Source organism: Sinocyclocheilus anshuiensis, unplaced genomic scaffold (genome assembly GCF_001515605.1).
Source record: "Sinocyclocheilus anshuiensis isolate Anshui unplaced genomic scaffold, SAMN03320099.WGS_v1.1 scaffold220, whole genome shotgun sequence".
NCBI classification, from domain to species: Eukaryota; Metazoa; Chordata; class Actinopteri; order Cypriniformes; family Cyprinidae; genus Sinocyclocheilus; species Sinocyclocheilus anshuiensis.
In genome coordinates this window covers 892745-906796 of record NW_015554086.1, presented here as the reverse complement: position 1 = coordinate 906796, position 14052 = coordinate 892745, and the positions used below count along the sequence as shown (strand labels likewise).

At 39.0% G+C, this 14052-nt stretch overlaps 1 protein-coding gene across 1 annotated transcript in view; it reads right to left on the bottom strand.

The window, feature by feature from the left end:
- Positions 1-380: 380 nt before the first annotated feature.
- LOC107669193 (transformation/transcription domain-associated protein-like) overlaps positions 381-14052 on the bottom strand; it is a 94692-nt gene continuing 81020 nt past the window's right edge. The window contains 6 exon segments of the mRNA XM_016461329.1: positions 381-950; positions 1049-1243; positions 3305-3508; positions 3774-3958; positions 5708-5925; positions 6673-6898. Coding sequence (XP_016316815.1) covers positions 666-950; positions 1049-1243; positions 3305-3508; positions 3774-3958; positions 5708-5925; positions 6673-6898 — 1313 coding nt within the window. The 3' untranslated portion in view covers positions 381-665.

The following is a 14052-nucleotide window of genomic DNA, read 5'->3' as shown; positions in this document are numbered from 1 at the left end:
ACTGCACAAACCTGTAGAAAAGTACACAGCAATTAAGAGATGCAATGTTATTTTTACATGATGTACAAGGGTAAAAAAAAAATATGCCCACATATAACTTTAAATAATGACATACTGACACGTAACAGCATGCTGAACATTGCCGAGTGTTGATTCATGTAAATTAGATTACTAAATTTAAAAGGCTGCCGTCAGTCAGAGAGAATGGTGGAGGCGTAAAAGGAGAGCTTGATGGAAGTTGCATAAAATCTGCTGGGATAGCTGCTGCACCCTCTTCCAGTGTGGAGCCAAAAAAAGGCTGCGGAAACAGTATTTTCTTAAAGGCTGTCTTGTACCGTCAAACTTTAGCAAACACGACAGTCTCAACAAAAGCACCTCACTAAGCTCATCAGTTAAACAATAGTCCCTCTCCAACCAAACAAAGCTGCTTTTAATTGCTGCATGTATCTCTTACCTGTGAATAACTGTGAATACTAAAGATCTTAAGTATTATCCTGTTCTTTTTTAAATGACAGTTTGTGCATTATTATATAACCCCTTCCGATTGTTAACTCAACACATGATGTTTTTTAAACTCGTGGGACAAATTCATCAACTCTGACATTCACTTTCACAGTATCGCATTTCTCGGTGATCTGCCAGAGTTTGTTTCTATACATGCCTGTCTACAACCAAGGGTGCCAGGCAGGGTCCATGCGGCACAGGTTGTCCAAGCTGTTGGCAGCTGCCACTAGTGTGTTTACTTTACTCTCACCACCCTCGAACTGGGCCAAGTTGTGGAGGCGGGTCATGATGGCAGTCACAGCTTTCTGGACCAGAGACACCAGCTGTTGGCTGTCCATGTTCTCAGGTTGTCCAGCTGGGGATAGAGGCATGGATGTGTCCTCCTGCGTCTTCTTATGCCATGCGATGATCTCATCCCTAAGAACAGCTTTCAAGATGCCATCGACCTGATTGAGAGGAGACACAGGTTTAGAGTGGGTCAAGAGCCCTGGAGACTGAAAGTGCAGTCTCATTTGTCATTATTCTCATTCCTCATAAAGCGTACCTTGAAGTTAGGCTGAGCAAAGCAGCGTGCTACCGCTATCATAGAAGCCGTGAGGGGTCCAGATACGCCGATTGTGGTCAGGAACTCTGAGATGTTGGGCGTCAGCCTGAACGGGACAGGCCGGTTGGCATCCAAATCACCAGTGGCATCATTAATATCAAAGCGGAAGTACGATACATTGAGTTTTCCAGTGTCCTGTTGGGGGAACAACACATCAGGATGGTGTTAACTAATTCAACTTTGAAAATCTGACCTTGTCATCCAGAAACTACAGTATGCAGACGTATCAAACTTTGAGAGAGGGAGTATCATGTGGCGCCAAGTTGTTAGTTTCCATTCAGAGAAACAAAGCAAAATCAAATTTGGGAAAGGAGCCTGTTTGCTCATGTGGGACTCAAGTGGGACCAACATCAGACAACAGCTAATCTATAGCACTCTGGGAAAACTGGATAGCGGTGTAGACATCCGACCACAAAAATGTGAGGATGTATTGATCCTACACCCACTGTGGTCTGTGTCAGCATTTCAGCATATGAACAAATATAATCTTCCATTTGCCTTCTGATGCCCTTGATGTAGAGCATTGTTTTTTTTTTTACCAATGAATTATTTCAAATAACAATAATGTTTTCAAGATTACCATTTCCAGTACGGGTGTAACGGTACACGAACATGACGGTTCGGTACGTACCTTGGTTTTGACTTCACGGTACAGCATGGTGAAAAAAACTACAAATAAATTGCTAAACAGTGGTTTACTGAACAAATTGCTCTTTCTTGAAATAAATTCAATTATAATTCAAATTTTCTTAGGGATAAAAAAATCGACCTCAGCTTATGCTCTAAACTATAGGGAGCCCTTTTACATTACTATAGGTTACAATTAACAACAGATCCTGAACTTAAATTTAATTACTATTTATTTTTAAACATAATAATCAACACTGAACATAAATAAATTTGTATGCAAAATTGCACAATGCAGTTTTAAATTAACTTCTAAATGATACAATTTCTATTTGTTGTTGAAATATATTCATTTACACAGTGGCTGTCATAACTTGTTTCAGAACAGTTTTTTTAAACATACATTAAATAACTAAGACATCACTAACAGGTTAAGTAAAATATGAGTATATAGTCTAATATTTCGCCAAATGCTCTTCTCTAGACTTCATTTCTCTAGCGAAGTAACGAGCTGTGGACACTGATGGCCTGAGGTAAATGAAACCCTACGTGACATTTTGTTTTGACATCTTTCCATGGTTGAAACACAGATTGAGCAATTACATGTTCATTTATGTTTATTTCGCATTAAAACTAGTAGTAATGAACTGATTGCTTTGAGGTGTCGTTTGAGGTGTTTAAACAGCGATCAGTCACGCCACATCAAAGAGCGTCAAAACTTAAGTTTTTGTTTGAATTTCCTGAAAAAAAATTGGAAAATTTTAAAGATGAGACTTTATTTCTTATCAAAAGTAACAATATATAAAACTGGAAGTTTCCAAGAAGTTTCACTCATGCAGTGGTTTAAACAATGCTGTATTTGTTCGTGTTCTTGGTACATGCATACCAAACCCGTACCGAACATTTTTGGTACGAATACGTGTACTGTTACACCCCTAATTTCTAGTGTTTTGGGCGAGATCAGGGATTCTGTAGGTGTCTACAAGATTTTTATTAGTTTAATAATGATGAAATGTCACTCAAATATTTTTAAGCTCCTCCAAGCACAATAACAGTGTTAAAACAGGATTCAAGCTCAATATTTAGAGCCTGCACAGGACCAAACTCGATATCTGAAGTCAAACGGACTGGAAGTGATACACCAGGGAAATGCATGATGGTTTGTGAGTGCATTATTGAGAGAGCGAGAGACAAAGACAGCACATATCTGCTTGTCCTCTCTGCCTGCCATGGTAATCTCCTAGTGCCTAATGAGATCTGTAGAGTGGAACCGGCAGCAAGGGGGCTTACTATACCCACTTAGCTGCCCATTCCTCTGCCTGTCAGAAAACTGCAGATTAGAATCACAGGACGAGTTACTCGTTTGACAATCATTTATAATAAAAGACTCTATGGACCTGCACTCACCCGATACTGTACTAGAGGACAAAGAATCATAAAGACAGCTGGAGAGTGGCTATCAAAAACTGAAATGTGTGATAACCCAACAAACAGCTTTGGACTTGGATACATGTATATTTGATGAAAGAGGGCTAGTATTAGTTCCATGACGTCAAGTCATTCAGGTACCTGTGCGATCTGCAGCATCTCCGGGTTGAGACGGTTCAGGTGCAGCATGAACTCAGCCAGGCCGATAAGAGCAAGCTGGATGGTGAACATTTTGCGGAAGGTCCAGTAGTCTGTGGCGTTGGGGAAGGTGTGCAGCGCCCACTCCTTCAACATGCTACGAGGAACCATGTTGCCCTGGACCTCCTTCAGAATGTCTCGCAGGACCTTAAAACATGGACAAAAATATATATTATAGTTCAAATGAAAGAAATGCTATTTTATTGGTTCATTTACTCTACTGCATATTAGGGTAAATGCTCAGTTCATTTCCCCCCAAAATTAAAAGCAAAAATAACACAAATATAAATATGGAGAAAAAAAAATAACAAGAGTATATATTTAAAAAAATTCACCTTGGCCATTTCATGAGATTACATTTTTGTAAAATACATTTTTCTTGATATGCTTTCTCATATTATTTCCAGCATACCTGATGGCTGGCTTGGGTTCCTCTAGCCTGAACAGTCGCAAGTCGGTCATAATAGCGGGAAATAGGGTTGTCATGCTCAATGCCCTTCTTAGCACAACGCTGCTTGTAGATTTCCACCAGAGACAGAGACGATGGATTGTCCTCCACTAACCGCATTTGAGGAGACACCGCCACCACCCTTGGGACTGAGAAGAGAACAGATTTAAAGAGGATGTACTCTACTCTACACAAATCCCACTGACTATTTCAGCTGATATTCTAAAAATTATCTTTGAAAAGCATCTTATAGATTCTATTTGGTTTTGATAAAAGGCTGTTAACCTGAAATACGACCTCATCACCTAAAATACTTCTAAACATTTTATCCCTGTTTATACAATCATTTTATTAACAGTCATTTTTAAACAAGACACATTAACAGCTGAGAGAGGCCCCAAACACACCTGTGAGGGAGTAAAAAGAAAAGCATGTCACACGACCACTGGGAGCCTCTCACACACATCTAATAAATAACTTCAGTGAAAGGCATTAATGAATGATAAAAATAGAATACGTACACAAACATCCCTAATGTTACTTAATGATTATTAATTGCACTGCAGCGTAAAATCAGCCTCTTTTCTTTGCAGTAAAAAATAACAAAATGTTTCAGCGAAAGCTAAAATGTGGCACCCTTGACCTCTGAACTGATAGGGTTTCATCTTTAATGCGTCTATCACAAGAAAGACAATTTAGATCTTCCTCCCTCAGTCTCCACAGGGAGAAAAGCAACCTCATTTTTATTCATTCTGCTCCAGTCCCCTCTCTTTCTTCTTCTGTTACCACTACACAGATTTTCTGGTACTTTACAATCTTGCCTCTTTTTCTTCTCCTCTATTCTCCATCTCCCCCGATCTGTCTGAGAGCAACTAGGCCATTGAATCCAGCACTCAGAGCAAATGGACAGCATTCAAATGGGGCAGCTCGGAACACATGCATGCCACAATTAAAAATAGACTTAATTAGAGAATGTAAAGATTTTTTTATTCTAAATTTTATTTTATATATATATATATATATATATATATATATATCTGTCAAAGAAACCTGGTCTTCCATACCACCTCAGCAGTGCCACAAACTGATCACCTCCATGCCACGCCGAATTGAGGCAGTAATTAAAGCAAAAGGAGCCCCTACCAAGTATTGAGTACATGTACAGTAAATGAACATACTTTCCAGAAGGCCAACAATTCACTAAAAATGTTTTTTTTTATTAGTCTTATGAAGTATTCTAATTTGTTGAGATAGTGAATTGGTGGGTTTTTGTTAAATGTGAGCCAAAATCATCACAATTAAAAGAACCAAAGACTTAAACTACTTCAGTCTGTGTGCATTGAATTTATTTAATAAATGAGTTTCACAATTTGAGTTGAATTACTGAAATAAATGAACTTTTCCATGACATTCTAATTTATTGAGATGCACCTGTATATATACATAATGTATTTATATTTTATTCTTTATAATGTTTTACAAATCATTTAATATGATTTTTACTTTTTTTAGAAATAGGCTTAATCAACGTAAAATCAGCACACCTGAAACGACGATAGGTGCATGGGAACAAAATCAAACAAACAGTTGAATCAAAAATAAGTAATGAACCCGCACACTATCAATACTTGCTAATTCTTAAACTTTATCACACGCAACGTTTCGGTCATTTCGGCACATTTGCCTGATGAAGGTCGGTGGGCCGAAACGTTGCGTGTGATAAATAAAGTTTAAGAATTAGCAAGCATTGATAGTGTGCGGATTCATTACTTATTTTAGAAATAGACTTGAAAATGTATTGGTCATGAAAATGGAAGGTCTTGTCCAAAAGACTGACATAAATAGATGTAGTCAGGGGAACGTGAACATTTCTGTGTGATCTGGGGTTGCTGCAGTACCTGTGAAAAAGAGGTGTCTCTTGGTGGTCTCTTTCCTCTTCTCCAGGCAGGGGTTGAGTAGCCGCAAGAGTTGCAACACACGCTCCTCTCTGCGGGACTCTGTCAGACATGCGTCATTCATCACCAAGTACGGATAGATCTTGCCGTTGTGCCCGCGGATGTAGAGGCGTCGGGCAGCTGTGTTGTGCTTTTGAACAATCTCCACCCTGGGCATGAACCTTAGGAGGTAGAGTAAGAGGGCGGTGAGGCAGAGAATGATGGGTAAGTGATGAAGTAATCACTATGAATTAAGGTCTCAGCTGGAGTCTAGCGTAGAACTCCAAGGGGAGGAAAAAAAAAAAAAAAGTTCAATCAAAAATGACCTACGTGTTCAAGTGTATGTGTTAGGGACATGAAGCTACATATTTAAGATTGAGCTGTGGGCTGCCTGAATGACTAATCAACTAATTTGTTTTAAAGGAAATCCTCAATAATAAAATTTAGTTTTGGTTTTGTTTTGGTTTTGCCTGGAAAAAAAAAAAAAAAAATACATATAGAAATAAAATATAATCCAGTAACTTGTCAGTAAACTAGATGATTAGTGGGGCTGACTATTTTTTATTTTTTTTTAGATTTACAGTTTGCTATATTTTGGGAAAATGTGTCAGATCAAACTGATAAAACTAAACTAATTATTCATGACTTACTTAAGACGGAGCAACTAGTCAGTTGTTGAATGACTAGATGATTAGTAAGGTTGACTAGATGATTAGTAAGGAAGACTAATTTGACTGACTTCATTTTTTTTAACTTGAAGTTTTAATATTTTTTAATACGTTTTGATATTTTAGCGGCAAAATGTGTCAAGTATAACAAAAACTTAATTATTCATGCCTTCCGTGAGACAGATTGACTAGTCAGTTACTAGATCACTAGATGATCAGTCGACCAGAGCAACTCCATCCCTAGTGTGTATCGATTGTTACCTGGCAATCTTGATGTAATAGTGTGTGGGCTTAGGCATGAGGAATTCTCCCGGGATCTCAACTTCAGCAGTCTGGGCCGAGAAGTTGCTAAGGAAACGGCATTTCTCCTCAATCAGGAAGAACTTTGGCATTTGCTTCGTCTTGGCTTCCAGAATCTTGATCCACTTCTTCAGCTTTGAAATGAGATTGTGCAGCTTCATGGAGCCGGGAACGCTGAAGTCAAAATCTGCGAACGGAAAGAGTGACAGGGCAAGGTAAACCAGAGGAACAGATAGGTAGCTGAGAAAAAAAAAACAACAACACTGCAAAAGAACAGGTGGAAAAGACTCCGGATGTGTGAAAGAGGTAGACGTGGCGTAAAACTGACAGAGATAGTGTGAAAGAGACTGAGAGAGGAGACGTTATCTTTGGATCAGGGAAACAGAAGTGGTGCACTTCCTCCCAGTTCTCCCTTGCGACGTGAAGGTGCTGATAACATCAAGGTTCATAAGGAGGGAAAAAAGGATTAACTGCTCAATGCAACTTCTAAATGACATTGCGCATTAAGTTAGAGAGCAGACACAAAAGGTATGGTTGGAATGCAAGCCACGTTCCCAATTTTAGAGACAACCTCCGGGCCAGAACGTCTTTATCAAATAGGCTAAAAGCTGCTCCACTTTCATTCTTCTGTTGTGCTACATTAATAATACCACATGCCGCAGATACAGAAACGGCTTGGCATTTAATTTCATACATTTAAGAGGAAAACCACCCTTGAGAAAAAAATCTCTTCGTATAATTAAGGCTTTGGCAGAAGAGGCTTTAATTCAAAAGCATCTTGCAATGAGCTGCCACTCATGTCAAAGCCAGTGAGATGTGGCCGCCACACATAATGAAAGGCCATTTAAGGAACTCTCGCTGCTTGCATGACACTCACAATATCGTCAATGTCCCGTATGACATTTTGATTAGCAGTGAACTGCCACCCATTTCCACGCCCCGAATTAGATGTTGTCTTCTAAAATCAGACACGCTCTGTAATCTCAGCCAATCTGACTCTCTCTGAAAGACTTTAAGACTGTTTAGGTGTTTAATGACCAGTGAGCATTAAAAAAAAAGAGAGCTGACTTGAAAAGCACGGCTACGCACAGTGGTCGACTTGGTGTAATCAATTTAGAAAAAAATGAACAGACAATCCCCTGTAGCGGCGGTGCCCTGAAGCGAGGGTTTTTTCAGATAACGGTGCCTCCTGGGCAACACTGTTCTTCTCTGATAAATGTAACACCTTTGTGGGTTCGAATATGGATGGGTAGTACGGTGCGCTCAGTTTCAGCGGTCTCACTGACCCAGGATCAGCTCAACTGTAGAGGGATTTGAGCTCCCCGCTGCTGTGGAAAACAAAGTGTCTGCTCTCTGACCTGTGAATGAGATACACCGACGGCGGAAGTTTTCTGCACCTAATAATGCTTGGGCGGTGGAGGTGGCCAAGCGCTAAAAATACCCCCCCACCCAATCGGCCGTCTGCCCGCGCTGCTCGCTGTGCAGCAGTCTCCGGTGAAATTCTCTACTTTAAATTCCATCACTGAAATGCCTGAGTGAACACAGTGTACAGCACAACAGGAGCCCTGAAACAGCCTCGGCCCCGCAGACATGCTCCCGCTTTAGATCAATGCAGACAGCAACGCTTGAGAACAGCATAACCCTGCAACGCTAAAACACACGTTTCAGAAATATTAACACCACTAGTACTATCTCACAGTACTATTACAAGTATTATTTCCCAGTACTATATTCCACACAAACAAAAAATGTAGACAATTTAAGCAAATTTATCTGTTACTATTTTTTTTTTTATAAAATACCTAAAAGAATATTTAAAAAAGTAGAAATGGAATTATGACTTCAGTGTTTTGAATCAAAAATTGCAAACTACGAAATATAACCGCCTTCATTTAGCAAGTGCACTCGCGCATAAACAATTTTCAAGTTCAACAGTTTTTGTTCCGTTCAGTTGTGGATGCTGCTGATTCACAGAGAGAGTTTGTGTGTTTGTTTTACTTATATTATAAAGTCTCAGCTTTCACAGTCGCATCACGTTGTGCTGCAACAGCTGAATGCATACATCCATTTGTACTGTTGTTGGAAGTAGCGCAAACATGTGGAGCACATCGGAAATAGAATGAGACATCGGGTCAATGTTGGTGTCCCATGTCGGCACTGATAGCCCTGTGGGCAGCACGCTGACATGTAGCGCTGTTGCACTGCAGGCATCCCGAGTTCGAATCCCATCTCGTGGATGGGACTACTTGCACAGTGTGATATATTTCATGCAGTTGTGTACTTGGCGTTATCCCAAAAGTTCCCAAGGATTTGTAAATCCAGAGAAATTCCAATTTTAAAATATAGCTGCAAGCAGCGATTTCCGGGGTTCAAGCAGTTAAGGCATTTAAGCACATAAGGAAAAAGATTTTGTGTTAACATGGCTGTAATCACCTAAATCAATGATTAAAAATAGCATTTTGGGCAAATGCAGGTAATTTACCTAAGAAATATGATGATTTTTAACAGTTATGACTGTTATAGTGCCACCTATGGTCCGAAAAACCTAGGACTAGTTCACAAAAGTAGGTTTTTAACGTAATTGAGAATATTTAGTGAACGACTTGATTGACAGCATTAGTCCCAGAGACAAAGTTGTTTAGAATGAGGAGATCTATCATATGATATGAAGATCTAGTGTATGTGTGAATATATGAACATGTTCTATAATTTGAGGTCATTCACTATACAAATATTGTGTTTTTGAGGCCTTTTTAACTGTTAAAGCGCCACGTATGGTCCAATCTCCATGAAGCTTTGTTTACTTGTTAAGAGTCACCTGACACGTTTTCACCAAGTTTCATAGAGTTTTGAGTTTTTGTTTAGGTTTTATAGGCTTTTGGGTATATCTGGCCACACCCAGTTTATAAACAACCCCGTTATAAGTAACCAAAGCACAAAATTCAAATTTTTTTTGATAATTATTGATCTAGAGAGTCCAGAGAATATTACTGCAGTGGTTTGATCAAGATTGAGCGAACAACCTAGGACTAGTTCGCAAAAGTAGGTTTTTAACATATTCGGTCATTTTCTATACAAATATTGTATTTTTGAGGCCTTTTCAACTGTTATAGCGCCACCTATGGTCCGATCTCCATTAAACTTTGCATGCTTGTTAAGGGTCATCTGACACATGTTTTCACCAAGTTTCATAAAGTTTGAATCGAGATTGAGCGAAAAGCCTAGGACTAGTTCGCAAAAGTAGGTTTTTAACATATTCAGCTAACCAAAGGACAAAATTCTATATATTTTTTTTGATAATTATTGATGTAGAGAGTCCAGAGAATATTACTACAGTGGTTTGATCGAGATTGAGCCAAAATCCTAGGACTAGTTTGCAAAAGTAGTTTTTTTAACATATTTGTGAATATTTAATGAACGATTTGATTGACAGCAATGGTTCTTGAGGCAAAGTTGTGCATTATGAGGAGATCTATCATATGATATGCATATTGTGTGGATATGTGAAACAACACATGATTACAGAGCCAAAAAACTCGTTAGCGTCAACTAGTGGCCGATTTCTTTCAAAATTCTTACAGACCTTTAAGGCCCTGAGTCGAACATGCCCACCGAGTTTCGTTCCGATTGACCTCCGTTAACCTTGTTTAATAGGTGCTTAAACTTGTTTGGCCAATGGCGGCCATGTTTTTTGAGATATGCGAATGTCCTCATAGACACTTGTGCCACTTTGGACCAAGACGCTGCATACAAATTTTCAAGTCGATCAGACCAACGGTTGCCTAGTTATAGCTGAATTTATGTTTTTTCTGTCTTATAGCGCCCCCAAGTGGCAGAGCTGCGCATTTTTTTTTATTTGACCAAAGATTAAGCTCCTACATACGTGTACGAGTTTGGTGAAGATATCTCATTCCGTTCAAGAGTTATACTTCAATTAACATTTGGCTAACGATAGCATAGAGGCTTCTTGGCGTACCGTTTCGCACAAAATCGAAATTTCAACTTTTTTTTGATCATTATTGATATTCAGTGTCCAGCGAATATTTCTGCAGTGGTTTGGTTCCGATCAGGTGAAAAACCTCGGACTAGTTCGCAAAAGTAGGTTTGGGATATAGGTCAATTTTACAGAAAAACCGTGCGTCGTAGAGAAAATCTGTCGTAGACTCCACTTTTGTTTGTGTTGACCCAAGGATTGCAACAAAAGGTGTACGAGTTAGGGCCAAAAATGTCTGAAATTTTGCATGCTTGAACCCCTAATAATGGCTCGTCCCTGGTCATTGTTGCCGATCAATGACGTAATATCCTCAGTTTCCAGTAAAAACTATGGCAACACATGGACACAAATGCTGCTGTACAGTTAAATTAAATCCATTATGGCTGTCGCGAATAAAATGAATGTGTTGACCGCAGCATTAAACTTGGATCTGCTCAATGTTGCTCCATGATTTTTTTTACACGTTTTTACAGTGTTGCACATTATAACCAATCACGCATGAGTCTGTTGAGCTTATGAATGCAATGGCCTATCAGAGGCGTTCAGATGAGTTTTTTTGTTGACAATTCAGCTCTCACGCGAATTCTCTCATCATAAACATCAAAGTGCAGATGTATGTATGATGTAAGACATTCATCAAACCGTGTATAGACCGCTTCACTGATTATAAGGAGAGTTTTTTGAGAGTGCTTAAACTCGTGCTAGACTGAAGTCAGTCATAATGTTCTTTGACAATGTAAATGTTCTTTGCTTGCTTCCTCTGTATAATGTATTCACTGTTTGAATAACTGTGGAAGGTACACAGGTAATAAAAAATTAATTAATTACCTCATCCATGAACATCCTCCTTCATAGCGTCATCAAGCTTTGCCTTTGTTACTGTTTTGAAAAACCTCTAGCGGCGAAAACGTACATATTGTACCTTTAAATTAATCTTAATGTGGTCAAATAACCTTTAGAGAGCATTAAAAAAATGTATTTGGGAAGGTCACATTTGATAAACAATAACATTTGCTCATGGCTTGATTGTGATTGGATTAAAGGATTCTTGACAAATGGTGCTGGAGTATGTGTTTGTTTGGACATTTGCGTTGGAACGGAGAGCTTGGGAGGAGAAACCCCTAAGGAAGGGGAAAGAAGGATACAGGGAACGAAGCGGGATTTGCGCTTTGCTGGTTCCCCTCCAAAACTCATTCCCAGTAGCACACTATTTCAGACGGGCAGAGAAGGCTCAGGGCGCGATGGCCACACCTCTCTGCCCAGAGACAGCTGGCACCACAACATCTGTTTTACACCCTTACAACCTTAACAGTCCTCTAAGGCCATGAACACACACACAGGCCTCTGGATAGAGCTTCATATGAAGCCAACGAGAGCACTAGCTCCAGGATTCAAAGTTTACTGAGGTGTAGAGACTGTAGGTGGACAGGGAAGGGAAGTATAAACATATTCTGCTCTCCTGAGCAGAGGACAGCTGAGGGGGAGTTTGTTTTAACATACGCCTCGACTCACACATGCTCTGCTTTCTGAGAGCCAGGTCTACACCGGGGGTACTGGAAGGTTATTGTCGGGCAATGTGAACAAAACTGGCCTCAGGAAAGAGCCTTGCCAAGTTCTCCCCGACTCAGGGAGATTTAAACAAACATCTAGGGGGTGAAGGACATTTGGGATTTAAAGGTAAAGTCACAGAAAAAAAAAATACAGCATGCGGTTCCCTTCTTTAAAAAAACAAAACAAAAACAAAACAAAAAAAAACAGATGACTATGATTTAAAGGTACGTACATAAAAATCTGCCAAACAACTGGGAAACACTGGAAAAATGGTTTGGAATGCAGGAAGACAGGTGGAGCATTTGGGCACAAATATGTTTGCAATTTCACCTGGTACCAGAAGTAACGGAAATTACACACTTTCCCCTTTACCTGATTAAACTAATAATAATAATAACAAAAAGAAAAAATTAAATACAAAACATTTTGCCCAAAATTTTTTTTAAACCAATCTACACATAATAGGCATGTGTAGTGTTTTTTGGTAAACATGTTTACCTAAAGCTGTGTAATTTCTTTACAGTCAACAGCACCTTGATATACGCACACATGGTTCTGCCCATAGTCATCTTCCCATTAAATCTAATCACATGGTTCACAGAGCCAATAATTCTCTGAGTCGGTCTGGTGGAGAGGCCTGTGGTTAACTCTGAGCAGAAGTTGTTATGCAGAACAGAGACGAGAGCGAGAGCATGTGTAATTGTGCACAGGGGATGTGATCCTTCAAGTGCGCTGCCTGCAAGTTAGACTTCTGTCGACACTTCTGAGAGAAGTCCATGTGTGACAGCTCATTCTCAGTTCACTTGAATTATTTTATCTGTGCTTTTGTGTTAAATAAAATTAAACTACATCTGAAGACAACAGGAAAGAGCATTCACAATTAACTAAACTTTTATAATCACATGGGTTAAAGCAAAAAAACAATCCTGAACCTGAACTTTTTTCCGGGGGTTGCGGGGGCGGACACATACACAGGGTTATCTGTCAAAAAAAAAAAGAACATTATTTGAAAATGATTTTCCTTGAAACTAACTAGTAACGGTATCTGCTATTGCCATTAGCCCTTGACAGGCTCAGACTACAGATTATGGTGGGATATTTGAAACAGCAATACCAAGAAAGTTTACTCACTACAATATGGTGCAAACACGTGTAACATTTAGGATGCTTTTGATATTAAGTTTAGCTGGTTAGCTTTGTCCTTGACAGGGTACAAGATGACCTACAATCTAAAACATGACATTTCTGAAATTATTTTGTTCAAAAGAAATAATGGTAAATTAAATACTAGGAAATGAATATAAAATAGGAAATATACAAAGACAGTTTACTACAGAAAACTACAGTTCAGTTCAAATAACAACAACAAAAACATTAAAATGGTCCAAGAACTGGTAACTTAAACAGGGTTCGTACAGATACTGTAAAATAAAATTCCAGGACTTTCAAGGACTTGCACTACTTTTTTGGTTTTCAAGGACTAAAATCAGATCTCACTTATCAATCAATATTGTTATTATCTTTCAAATTCTAATAAACAAACTAATAAAACAAAATGGTACAAATAAAGTGCAGCACATGCAAAGAATGCAATGACTGTGGCAACTTTAACATTTGAAAGGATACTATGCCAAAGATATTTCCTTATTTAAACTGATTTGTTTTTCATTAATATATGATTGACCTGAAGAATGAAAGTGACCTCTTTCTTCAGTGACCTGAAGAAAATATCATACACTTGGAAAATTGAGCTTTATCACGCTCATAGACACTAGGGGTGTGACAATACACTTAGC